We start from the raw sequence: 11,780 nt of genomic DNA on the forward strand, positions 1-11,780 counted from the left end.
CATAGAAATTGAGTTTGATTAATCGAGTTTAATAGTGTCCGAACAAAAAACTCGATTTCGATAAGAAATATTGAACTTCACAGGCATGTATTTGTTTATATCACAAGGAAACATGTGAATAAGACCAAAAATGGAAATAAATTTTAAAATAGACTGAAAACCGAAAAAAGAGAGAAATTATTACATAAGGAATTTACAATAATTAAATCACCCTCCATCCAGTCAACCATATTTCACATTGGGTCAGCACATATGTAGCTGTCTAATTATTTTATCAACCATGCATTAAATTAATAAAAATTAACGTCATATTAAGGAAACATGTAAACCTAGCAATTCATGTCAGTCTTGTATTCAAATTTTTATTACATCGGAACTTGAGGATACTTATATAAACTTTTTGAAACATGAAAAGTTGATATTATATAAACTTTGCAACATTCGAGTATATTGTTTCATGTCAACAATTCAAGCTGAACTCGTTTGTAGTTACAGAATACTTATCCAACATCATTGGACCTACTAATCTAGGGAAGGAATCTTACATTTTGGTAATTCCTCTAAACAATTCTGTGATATCAACCATTCCAAACTTTCCAGCTACACAAGGTTTAATGTATTGTGTATTTGGTACATTCGATGTATGTTCGGATATGCATGCGAAACACAAATCTTTTAAATGTATGAAAAAAAATTCTTAATAAAGAATGAGTTTACCTGCGTCGACACATAACAGGTGTCCGGCACTCAACTCTAAGCCCGGGTGAGTGACTAATATAAGCAATGATGATAGTACAGAAAGGGATTTCGTTCTACACACCTACATATATATCCACAAGCTACGCTGACTAATAATAGTTCCTAAAATTAATAAAAGTTAAGCAAAGTTATAAATCATGGGGTGAAAAATGGAACTTTTGCATTCTAATTTATCAGAAATAACACACATGGAAAACCATTTTAATTTTGATAAAATGATAAGGGGGCCAGATTATTCTTTTCTTTTTTCTTTCTTTTTTACCTTGTCTTTCGGATTTTACTTGAGTATTCCGTGCCCTGAGACAAATGGTCAGAAATCAGTAAGAGCCCCGAATCATGATTTCATCTGATGCGATGAATGACCGAGGATGTTGTTGGCTAGTTCTTCATTCACCTTAACAGGAAGCGGAGGCATCTGTTTCATTACCTCTGGCAGATCATTCAAACTGGTAAAAAATGAAAACAATCGTTGAATTACTGCAGATAATATATATAAGACAATAAATAATGCATTCATGAGGGATGGAACTTTCTCATCATTCCCCTCTATCAAAACAGTAAGCTACACAAAAGGATCATCTCTGTCCGACTTTCCACTAAATATAGGGAGATTGAGAGAGGAAGAGATGAAGATCCATGGTCCTTACAAGGTTCATCATCCTTGTTCCAAAAACTAATCATCTATGCAGCTCCAGAGCCAGTCGGGGGTAAATCAAAATAGAAATAAAGGATCAGGCTTAGCTAGGGGTCAGCCCCCATGCGTTTGCATAATTTATATAATTCAGTCAATGCCTAAACTATGAAGAGGATGCCATATGAATTCTATAACAATATATATACACATAGCAGGAAATGTCTTAACCTTTTCACTTCCTCGACCCTTACGACTTACAACCTTAGCTTAATGAATTCTGTACAAACCAAATGTCAAATGAAACTAGTGCCAATTTATTTAACAAAATAGCTTGCAACAATGATAGGTGTACGCATCAATATGGAGGACAAATGTGTTGAGGGGAGGTCAGTCTTGGACCCTCAAATAGTTGAGGTATTGCTCGGACACAATATATCCACTGTTTGAGGGTCCGAGACTGACCTCCCCTCAACAAAATGTCATTTCAAAATTGTTCTCTACCAGATGGCAGAACAGAACAGAGCCTATTTACATGCTCCAAGGAGTTTTGCTTACACCATTTTCCACTCTAATTCAGCTATTGGGAGAAAAAACTGATCACCCAAACGGCTTCTGGTAGAGGTGCTCATGGGCGGCCAGGGCTTGGACCCTGGAAATTTTTCAAATCTCTTACCCAAGCTCATTCAGGCTGCACCCAGACAAGCCCGAATAACTCATTTTGCTATATTTTATATTAAGATTCATATTTATAATTAAATTTAAATAAAAATATCCATATTATCATTAAAGTTTTAAATAAAAACACCTTATCCTAGCCCAACTTAGGACGGCCAAACCTATTGGTCAGACGTGTAGCCCAGCCCTTGGATGGGTCTAGCTATCATGCAATTTGAGTTTGAATCCCGCAAGTTGTTCCAAGTTCTTGACTTTGGGTAGACAATAAACCCAATATCTTAATGACAATGACATAGGCATTTAGACATCAAGGTAGGAAAGCTAAAAATTTGACTTGCTGCTCAATTTTGGTTTCAGAATTTTCACATAATGATAAATATGAATTATCTTTGTACATCAGTGGCTGTTAACTTTGCTCAGCAAAAACATAACAAACTTAAGTGTCGCTTGATAATTAGCCCGACAAGCCATCTATCTTGCATCAGCATCAGGTGATATATAACTTTTAACATCTCACATGGTGAAAAATAGCTAGTCCTTTAATGATAGGTAAAACTTTTATAAATGTGTAGTAGCATGCACAGGAAAGTAAAACAGCTACCAAAAAGAAGCTGAGAAGCCAAAACAACCAACCATACTCTCAACAGAAAATTTTACGGCTATTGCCTCAGATTGACAAGTACTAGGATCATTTTCTCATTTTCATTACTAAGAAATTAGTTTTAGTTTGCTATTAGAACATGTGAAATGCCCTCCCCTATAATACCATTAAAACAGTGCTTGCCAGCCTAGACTGCTTTTTCTGTTCATCATTTCCTATGAAGGAAACTAAATAAATTAATCGAATGTACTGTTGACAAGAAAAAGAGTCCATGACTGCCATAAAAATACCATTTCACATCACATGGAAATGAATGATTCTAGACTTGCACTCGTGCAATAAAAAAGCAATTATGATGAAGTCCTATTAGCATAAAACATATATTAAAGAAATCTCTAATTTGGACAAAACAGAAAAATCAAATCATTGAGGTACATACTCATTCATGATCGTGAGGATATTGTCCCGGGCTTTGCATAAGAGATTTATATTATCATGTACCTGGATGGAAAATAAATGGAAATAATATCAATCAATAAAGTAGCCATTAGCTATTAGGGGATTAAGTACATGAAGTTGATTTCCCCCCCTTTCATTCCATTATTTTACCCTGCTGCCACTTTCAATCAAAATCAACAATGACCACATATAAGCAAGGGATTAAAAAAATATTAAGTTTTAGAGGAATATAATATAAAGATTTCAACTCCAACGAAATATGATTTATTTGACAAGATAAAAACCAAAAGAGAGAGAGGGAGATCTCAACCACATAAAATGAAATGAAGCAACAGCAGCACTAATGAATGCAAAATTAGAACATATTTGCTCAGAAGAAGAGCAGGTCTCTGTAGCACATAATTATGGAGAAAATTCTATTGAAACTATATGCATCACCTGGAAAGCTGCGAAATTTGCAGAAATCTGATTAAACATTTGAGCGTTTTGCTCAAACAGTTCTCCCGTCACACCACCAATGGCTGAAAAGACAATTCAAATTCTTAATTTTTTTTTTTTAAAAAAAATGTAAAAAAGCAAATTGATTATACACTTTTCTGTTGGTAAATTTTAAACTCAATGTAAGGTTTATGCTCTACGTGCCCATGACTCTTGTCAGCTCCAAAGAATTACGGTGCATGCTAATTAATAATTTTTAAAATAAAAACATGGCTATTTTATTTCCGCTGATTGAGCATAAAATTTTCAGCTCAAAGTTTCTGCCCAGCTGTAATTTTTATATTGGAAAACAGTAAAGTCCTCTCTAATATATGTTTTAACCAAACCTTCATATGGGATGCCATCATCATTGTCCATAGGGATCATTGGTAGAGCATATGAAGGACCATTAGGTCTAGTTGTTAAATGAGGTGTAGACTTCGCCGAAGTATCCATACCCTTCTCCTGTGAAACAATGTCGCTATCAAACTTGAGGTTACAAAAACAACAGTAGCCTACTAAGAAAAGAAATCAGATGCAAATAGATGAATGCATAAACAAGAGGACTGACTAGAGGTGTAAATGAGACACGGGTGTTCACAAGCTATTCAAATTTAACTAAAAAAAACTCAAATTCAATTTGGTGATTATTGAACCAAACTCAAGCTCAAGCAGCTTGAGCTATCGGTCGAACCAAATTCAAGCACTATAATAGTCTATTTGAACAGCTCACAATGCTAATCCAACTATGAATGAACTTAATCAAGCTCGAGCTTGAGTAGCTCAATTATGTCACAAGCCAAGCTCGAGCTTAGAAATTGATGCTCAATTGACCCCGAGCTGAGTATCAAGCCCCGAATTTCAAGTCGAGCTTGAGCTTGCCACTATTTGGGTTCAGCTCGGCTCAATTACACACTTAGGGCTAAGGAAACTTTTAATGGGAAGGAATAGCAGTTCCACTCCCATCACCAACTGAGCTTAACAATGATAAGCTAGAGCATTGACAAAAACACCTAATACCATAAAGAAATTTCTTTGAAAAAAAAACAAAAGAAAGAATTAGTGTGGAATATCATGCAAAAGATCTATCTGGGTTGAACACGCTATGGAGTAGACCTTCTCTGCACAAGTTTCAACTTTCAACCATATCTAGCTAAGCCCAAGACTTCAAGCTTTATTTATCAGATAGTCAATTAAACATGCACCTAAGGCACAGTGGAAATTACATAATTGTGTTACATATACCAGCCACTTATGTAACCTTGATTTGTTATCTGGTTGCCTCCTGCTTGAATCATTTCAGGCACACCTTTATTTCAAGAACTTCAATATCCATGTGTAATGAAGGATGATGAGTGTATAACAATCACAGGAGTAGTGAGTGATATATATATTTGAAGCAACTGTCATGTCAAGAAAGCCTAAACGGGCTTTAGAATTCATAGAGAAACAGATTTAGAAACTACAAACTCAGTGACCATAGGAAACAGATTTAGAATTCATAGAGAGAATAAGAAACTACAAAAGTTACTAAATGGGCTAGGTAATTTCATTCAAGAAACGATCACAGGGAAAGAACTTTCTTCCGAAGACATTCTTTAAGGAACAATTGTGAAATATAAAGCAGTTTATAAGGACATTGAAAATATCAATTGTACTAGCATGAAGATTCTGAAAAAAAAAAAAATACCCTTCGGTCTTTATTTTTCCTTGCTGAATGATCCTCCTTCCTTCGTTTGCCATTTTCCTTTTTCTGCAAGCATATTCAACGAGGTGATTTTTTGGCACACAAATACAATGCATATATATATATGCATATTTACTACAAATACAAACAAAATGATTATGAAACATTCTACAGACATTATGCTATACAAAATTACAGAATAGAACAATCTTTTTAAAGAGGAATGCTAGCAGCCAAACTAGCTATAGACCTTTTTTCCAATGAGCTATAGAACTTTTCCAGATGACAAACGAATTAGAAAAAGATAAGGCATCCATCAAGAAATAGCAGGAGAAAAACATAAGAATTAGTTGAAAACCTATCTCATACAGTAGTTTTCTGAAGGCAGATAATCAACTAAACAAGGAATCAAGAAAAGTCAGTCATAAACACAATCAGTAGCTAATTGTTTTATCCATGAATAATGATCCACGATTATTATCATGCCATTGAAGAATGTTGACATCTTTCTTTCTGCTATAATACACTGAACTTTAATTAGAATCTTATAGCTCTAGATAAGTAGAGTTTTTAATATGATATGAAACATAATCTAAAATTCATTTATTAAAAAAGTCTAGGAAAAAGATTAAAGCTGGAATTGAGTTTAATGTCATTGCAATTTAATGCATTTTAGAAATATAAATTAGGCATCAATAAGCTTATAGTAAGTACCACCTCATTATTAGTAGTCCTGTCTCTACCCTGTGGGAAGGACTACATGTCAAACATACCAGATTTTGGGTTCTTCCTCCAATAAAATCAGGACAAATACATCCCTTTACACAAAAGCTCTAAAGAGAAACTCTTGACATTCACATTAAATGAAACATTTGATTTAAATTAATCAAGTTGTTACCAACTTACAGTCATCCATCTACAACGCAGTGCCACCTCCCGAACTGTTTTGTCCTTCAACTGCATTGCGATCTTAGCATAGCGAACTATGGTTGAATCAGAGGTATACCTGCAAACAGAGATATTGATCAAGCCTTCAGTAATCAAAATCAAGTGAAGAAATATACAAGGAAAACAATAGGAGACCCAAAAAATAAACAGGAAAAAAAGCAAATATGCCCAAAACTCAACCTAGAGAAAACACATTAGTAATTTTTGGCAAAGTAAATTAACAAAAAGAGTAACATATATAACAGAAGCTATTATATAAGCCAGCATCACAATTAAGCATGCTTTAGATTTCTGACGGGACAGCTATATGAGGAGTTTAGACGGACGACCACCAGATCAACTATAGACTAAATAAGAAACAGGCCACTTTAACTGGAGCCAGCACGCTAATAGTTATACCTTGGAAATATTACTCGTTCTACAATATCACAACAACATAAATGCAAGTAACAAGTGAAATAGCTTTTATTGAACTAAACATCAAGATGGTGAAAAAGAAGCCACTCCACAAATTTATGTGGTCACAATGCCACGAATTATTGGATAGTGTTAGAGAGCAAGCTCCTCGTAATGAACTGAAACTGGCAAACGATAGTATTCTAAGTCATAGCAACTCAAGCAACACTATTGTACTCACCAACCATCTTTCAACCCAAGACTGCAGAATATTATGGAACAATATTTTATTGGTCTGTCTCAAACCACATCACTTAAACGGAGAGTCCATGATACTGTATCTAGCATAAAGTTTGGCCAAGGAAGAAAAACAAGGTAACATGGAAGCATGTTTTACCAAAACGAAGACATGTCCAATCATAGTTAGCCAAATGTCTTTTGTGCAAAGAACTCCTTGGTTTTAAAGTACGAAACAATGCAAGTTCATCAAGGGGATCAAAGGAATAAAGGAAGAACAAAAGTTTCTCTTCAATTCCCTCAAACCTACAAAATCATAATTGAGCAACAAACATAGTCGCTAAAACTGAAAATTTCGCACATCAAAAAAGACAAGTACATCTTTGAATCATGTATAAAATTTGAAAATCAATAATAAATGTGTAAATGATATTTCCAGTTCCCACTGATTTTTTTAAGCTTATTAAATTAAAGAGTGAGTAACAAGTTCCATACAAGTAAAAGCAAACGAAAGAAACAAAACGATTAAAGAGGTACAAAATGAAGTGTTAGAGACGGAGAGGGAACTTAAGCTTACTTGACGAGCAAATCTTCGAGCATCGTTTGTTCTTCAGGAGTCCAGTCGAGGGAGATGCCAGGGTTGTGCCTCAACGCGGACTGCGTGTCAGCCGAGACGGCGGCGGCGGCGGCGGTCGATGTATTGCCCCCACTATTGTTCGAATTGACGGCAACACCATTGGCAGTTGGAGGAGGAGAAGGCGTTACGTTCTGGTTCGACGAACCTTCCTGATGATTCCCCGTCGGATTCGCACTCGCAGCCATTAATCATATATAACAAAAAGCTAAAATCCTTTCTGTTTCTCTCGAATTCTAACGATGTGAGCTAATGAATTGGAAATTTATCTATTATTTGTGATGTTAAATCTATGCTGGGACAATTGTAATTAATCAGAGAACAAAAGGGAGAAGGAAAGGGTGGCTTCTCGCAAAGGGATAGAAATGGAGGAGAGTTGTTCTTCAATTGCCAACCTAAAAATGCGATTCCTTTTTTTTCTTTTTCTTTTTTCACTTTTTTCCCGAGAAAGTGACAGATTTTTCTCTCTTTTTAACATGCTTTAAGATGCTCTCTTTTTTTTTTCCCCTTTTTAATTCTTTTAAATTTAATCCGCTTGCCCTTTTATTACCGAGCTGTAATAATAAATTGCAAGAAATAAAGAGATATATATATATACACACATAGCCCTCATAAAATATCTGAAGTAACTTTTTCATTTTTATATTTCTGATAGATTTTTCAAAGAAAAATATTATACGGACAAATGGATGCCAATAATTATTAGGTTTGGTTTGAATTCAACTTTAAGGAAATTATATAATTGTCCCTCAATTATTAGTGTATTTTTATCTTAGTCATTTAATTATAAAAATTTTCTATTTAACTACTAACATTTTTATCGTTTCTATTTTATTCATACTCCGTCAAATCAAATGATATGTGACCTTTTCAAATTGGTATAATCCCATTTGGTTCTCAATTCTATCACATTTTATCAATTTAATTCTAATTCTAAATAATTTAATAAATTAAACTTTTCATATTTATAAATCTTATCAATTTAATCCTTAATCATATCTTCCTAAATCAATTTTAAATGTTGTCATTTCCTTTCCCTAAATCAATTTTCCTAAAACTCAGAAAACAAGCTATCCTCCATTTTCAATTCTTGCATGCAAACTGCTACTGAAATTATTAAAAATATGTTTTTCAATTCCTCTATATCAAACACCAGCAACCACCAAATACAGACCCATTTAATGCAACTAGCGCTAGTTATTATTATAACTGATTATGTCGTGTTGACATGTTCAAAAGTAAAATTATAAGTTTGAAGAATGGGTTTAAAAAAAAAAAATTTAAATAAGTTAGTCCTTGAGTAATAATTTTTTATGTGAGCCTGATTCGACCTAAATTTAGCTAAAAAAATATTTTTTTTTATTTTTTGTTTTTGTTTTGTTATTATATTGCTATTATTATTTTTTTGGATATTGTATAATTTTTATTTTATTGTTAATTTTGTTATTATTTTAGAGGCATTTGCTTGTTAAGTTACAATTATCTTACTATTATTTTAAGTGTAATTTTTTTGCATATTTTCAATTTATTGATATATATTTATTTTAATATTTTTAATATATTTAATATATTGTATTTTTTAAATTTATTTTATATAAAAATAATATAGATGGATTGACCCGAGCTTGAATTTAATATTTTTATCTAGACTAGATTTAGACAATATTTTAAGTAAGAAATATTTAGAAGAAAACAAGAAAAAAATTAAATTCATATAACTTTTTCAAGTCCTTCAATAACCAAGTTGATGTTCCCCACCTTTATTCCATTTCATAAGACTAAATTGAAGTCTCCCGATATCTTCTTGTTGCCTATAATAGATTTTTCCTAATAAATGTATTTGAAGAGCGAATTGATAAAATTGTAAGTGTAGAGTATTAAATTTATTAAATTATTTAAAATTAGGATTAATATTATAGAATGTGTAAGTGTTGAAAATTAAATATATTATTATACCAATTTAAAAAAGTCATGTCATATTTTTTCGTTGATAATTCAATGATGGGCGACCAAAACAAAAGTGATTGAAGACGTTAGTGACAAAATTGAAAGTTTTTGCAATTAAGTGACTAATTATGTAATTTATTCTAAGTTTTAATATTTATTTTATAGAAACTTTAATATATATATTATAAAACTTTTAATGATGTAAGAAAAATTCAATGGAATAGTTTTAAATATTTTTTCTATGAAATTTAATTAATTAAAATATTTAAAATGAATTATGTTAAACTTTAAAAGTTTAACTCTATAATTTTAAATTGTGAAATTTTTATGACAATAAATGAGTATAATTCATCATACTTGTTATTTAAAAAAATTTAAGTAAGGGTTGTAATTGTAAACTAAAAGGTAAATACATTTTTGAAATCTAACTTTGGCTTCAACGTTTAAATTAGTACTTAAATTATTTTTGTCCAAACAAGTATTCAATTTTATAATTATTTTATTTTTTATAATATAAAATAAATCTTTTATATTAAAATAGATGTTATTATAAGTATGATAGGTATTAATGACATGAATACACAGGTATCTCTTGTCATTTCTGAGGATAGATAGAAATAGTCAAACCTTGTTGTTTTTAATGTTGCAACAAGTTGTTATTATCACCAAGTATCATTGATCCAAGTTTTGATGACATTAATACCTACTTGTTGGTGTGGATGTTATTTCATATTCTTTTATTTGTATTATAGGTTAAAAATGGTATCTTAATGAGGACGAGTCATTACTTTAACTTATTTCTCAAAAAAGAGTGATAATGTTGTGTTTTATAGTGTCGATGGTTTCTTATATTATGGGTTTAGTTTATGTTAGTAATTATTATACTTTTGAGAAAACTATTACTAAAAAGTTAATCGCTATTAGTGATAATGATCACCATATAGAAGATGTTATCATTGTTACTTTAAAAGAGTTGAAAGCCTCAATTGTTATGCAATAAAAGTTTGATGATAATAATTGCTTGATGAGGTGATTGAAGATAATTTCGTTGGCAAATAACAACTAGAGGTTGTTTCTCATGTTAGAGTCTACTAAAGACATTAATGTAGTAATTGAACAATAATAATATAATGTTAATGTTGAAGTTGAAGAAACAATCACAATTGCGAAAGAGGTAGAAGTTATTGCACCTCCAGCTGTAATAAAAAAAGCAACAAGTGAACCTATTATAAACCCTATCGAACCATATTATTGAGTTCGATGATGTTGTACCATTAACGACTATTGCTTCTAGAATGATCGAGAAAAGAATGAACATGACAATAATCTTTGGACATTTTGAGGCTTAGTTGAAGTTCCTCAATAATTAGCTCAACTTCTTTAACAGAGAGAAGATTAAAGTTATTTGATACAAAATTAATTTAAAGGTTGCTGATAAATAAAACTTTTCTCCCTTTGTTATTTTACAAATGGGGGGAGAAATGTTGAGTAAGTAGGAGTTATTGGGATAGAAGTCTATGGTTAAAACATTATTCTAATCAAAGTCAAATTGAAGAAATGTAGTAAGGTTAAAACACCTTATTCTAGTCAACATCAAATAGAGGAAGTAAACTTTAGCCTTCACACTTGTAGATCCCCTGTCTTGCCACTTGTATTTATTTTAGTAAGAATTTTGGTTGCACAACTTTTAACACTTCTTAAACCATGTCTTAACCATTTTCTATTTGGTTTATTGTAATTGTTTTGAATAGACTTATTCTTGCTTTCTTAAAATGCATGGTAATTTTGTGGATGTATTGTGACAGAAGTAATATGTTTTGATTCAACATGTCCAATTTCCCATACTTTTAATTTGTATTGGGAGTGTGTTGTTTTGTTGTAACATTACGTCAATATCCAAAATGAGAAGATTGTTAATCAATTTTCGTCCGACCTTGTTGGAACGTAACTTGCAATTAACTTTTCAACAAGTTATTTCAATTTAATATTATTTATGGTTGATAACTTTTGACATGTATTATATGATGGAAATTTTAATAAAAATAAGATAATATATTTGTTAAAGAATGTTATAGTATATCAGGTTCAAGGTCCTAACGAGTTTTTTTATTCCTTATTTAAGGAGTTTTGAAATCAACGGTTTGTTTTGTTTTTTTGCTTGATGTGTGAATTTGTTTCAACTAGAGATGTTCATAAGTTGTATTATCTGTTTAAATCCAAAGACCTATTCGAAATATGAGAGAATTTGAAATAAATATTAAGCTCAAATTTGAGCTTGAACAAAATTTTGAACCAATTTTTATTTAAGCTCAACATGATTTGATAT

General features: G+C 31.7%; 1 protein-coding gene across 5 annotated transcripts; it reads right to left on the reverse strand.

Moving 5' to 3' along the window:
* Positions 1 to 397: 397 nt before the first annotated feature.
* Positions 398 to 8,060, reverse strand: LOC108469606 (uncharacterized). 5 transcript variants are annotated; one of them, XM_017770527.2, is made up of 9 exons: positions 7,451 to 8,060; positions 6,199 to 6,298; positions 5,296 to 5,358; positions 3,953 to 4,070; positions 3,567 to 3,649; positions 3,109 to 3,170; positions 1,154 to 1,205; positions 1,022 to 1,056; positions 398 to 820 (listed from the first exon to the last, which is right to left on the reverse strand). In XM_017770527.2, the coding sequence occupies exons 1-9, from the start codon at positions 7,693 to 7,695 to the stop codon at positions 772 to 774; spliced, it is 807 nt and encodes a 268-aa protein (XP_017626016.1). In that variant the 5' UTR covers positions 7,696 to 8,060; the 3' UTR covers positions 398 to 771. The 5 variants fall into 5 exon arrangements, 3 of the variants coding, with proteins under 3 accessions (XP_017626016.1, XP_017626018.1, XP_017626017.1); XM_017770529.2 differs by having other exon boundaries at positions 398 to 861; positions 7,451 to 8,059; XR_001869158.2 differs by having other exon boundaries at positions 1,022 to 1,205; positions 7,451 to 8,058.
* Positions 8,061 to 11,780: the final 3,720 nt, after the last annotated feature.

The sequence above is a fragment of the Gossypium arboreum genome, chromosome 8 (genome assembly GCF_025698485.1).
Source record: "Gossypium arboreum isolate Shixiya-1 chromosome 8, ASM2569848v2, whole genome shotgun sequence".
NCBI classification, from domain to species: Eukaryota; Viridiplantae; Streptophyta; class Magnoliopsida; order Malvales; family Malvaceae; genus Gossypium; species Gossypium arboreum.

Bases quoted from the DNA above. Each gene is read 5' to 3' on its own strand.
- LOC108469606 (XM_017770527.2), bottom strand. From the start codon at position 7,695: ATGGCTGCGAGTGCGAATCCGACGGGGAATCATCAGGAAGGTTCGTCG. The intron at 4,071-5,295 runs GTATTTTTTTTT...ATTGTTTCACAG, and splicing joins GGAAAAATAAAGACCGAAGG to GAGAAGGGTATGGATACTTC. The intron at 1,057-1,153 runs GTGAATGAAGAA...CATTTGTCTCAG, and splicing joins TGCCTCCGCTTCCTGTTAAG to GGCACGGAATACTCAAGTAA.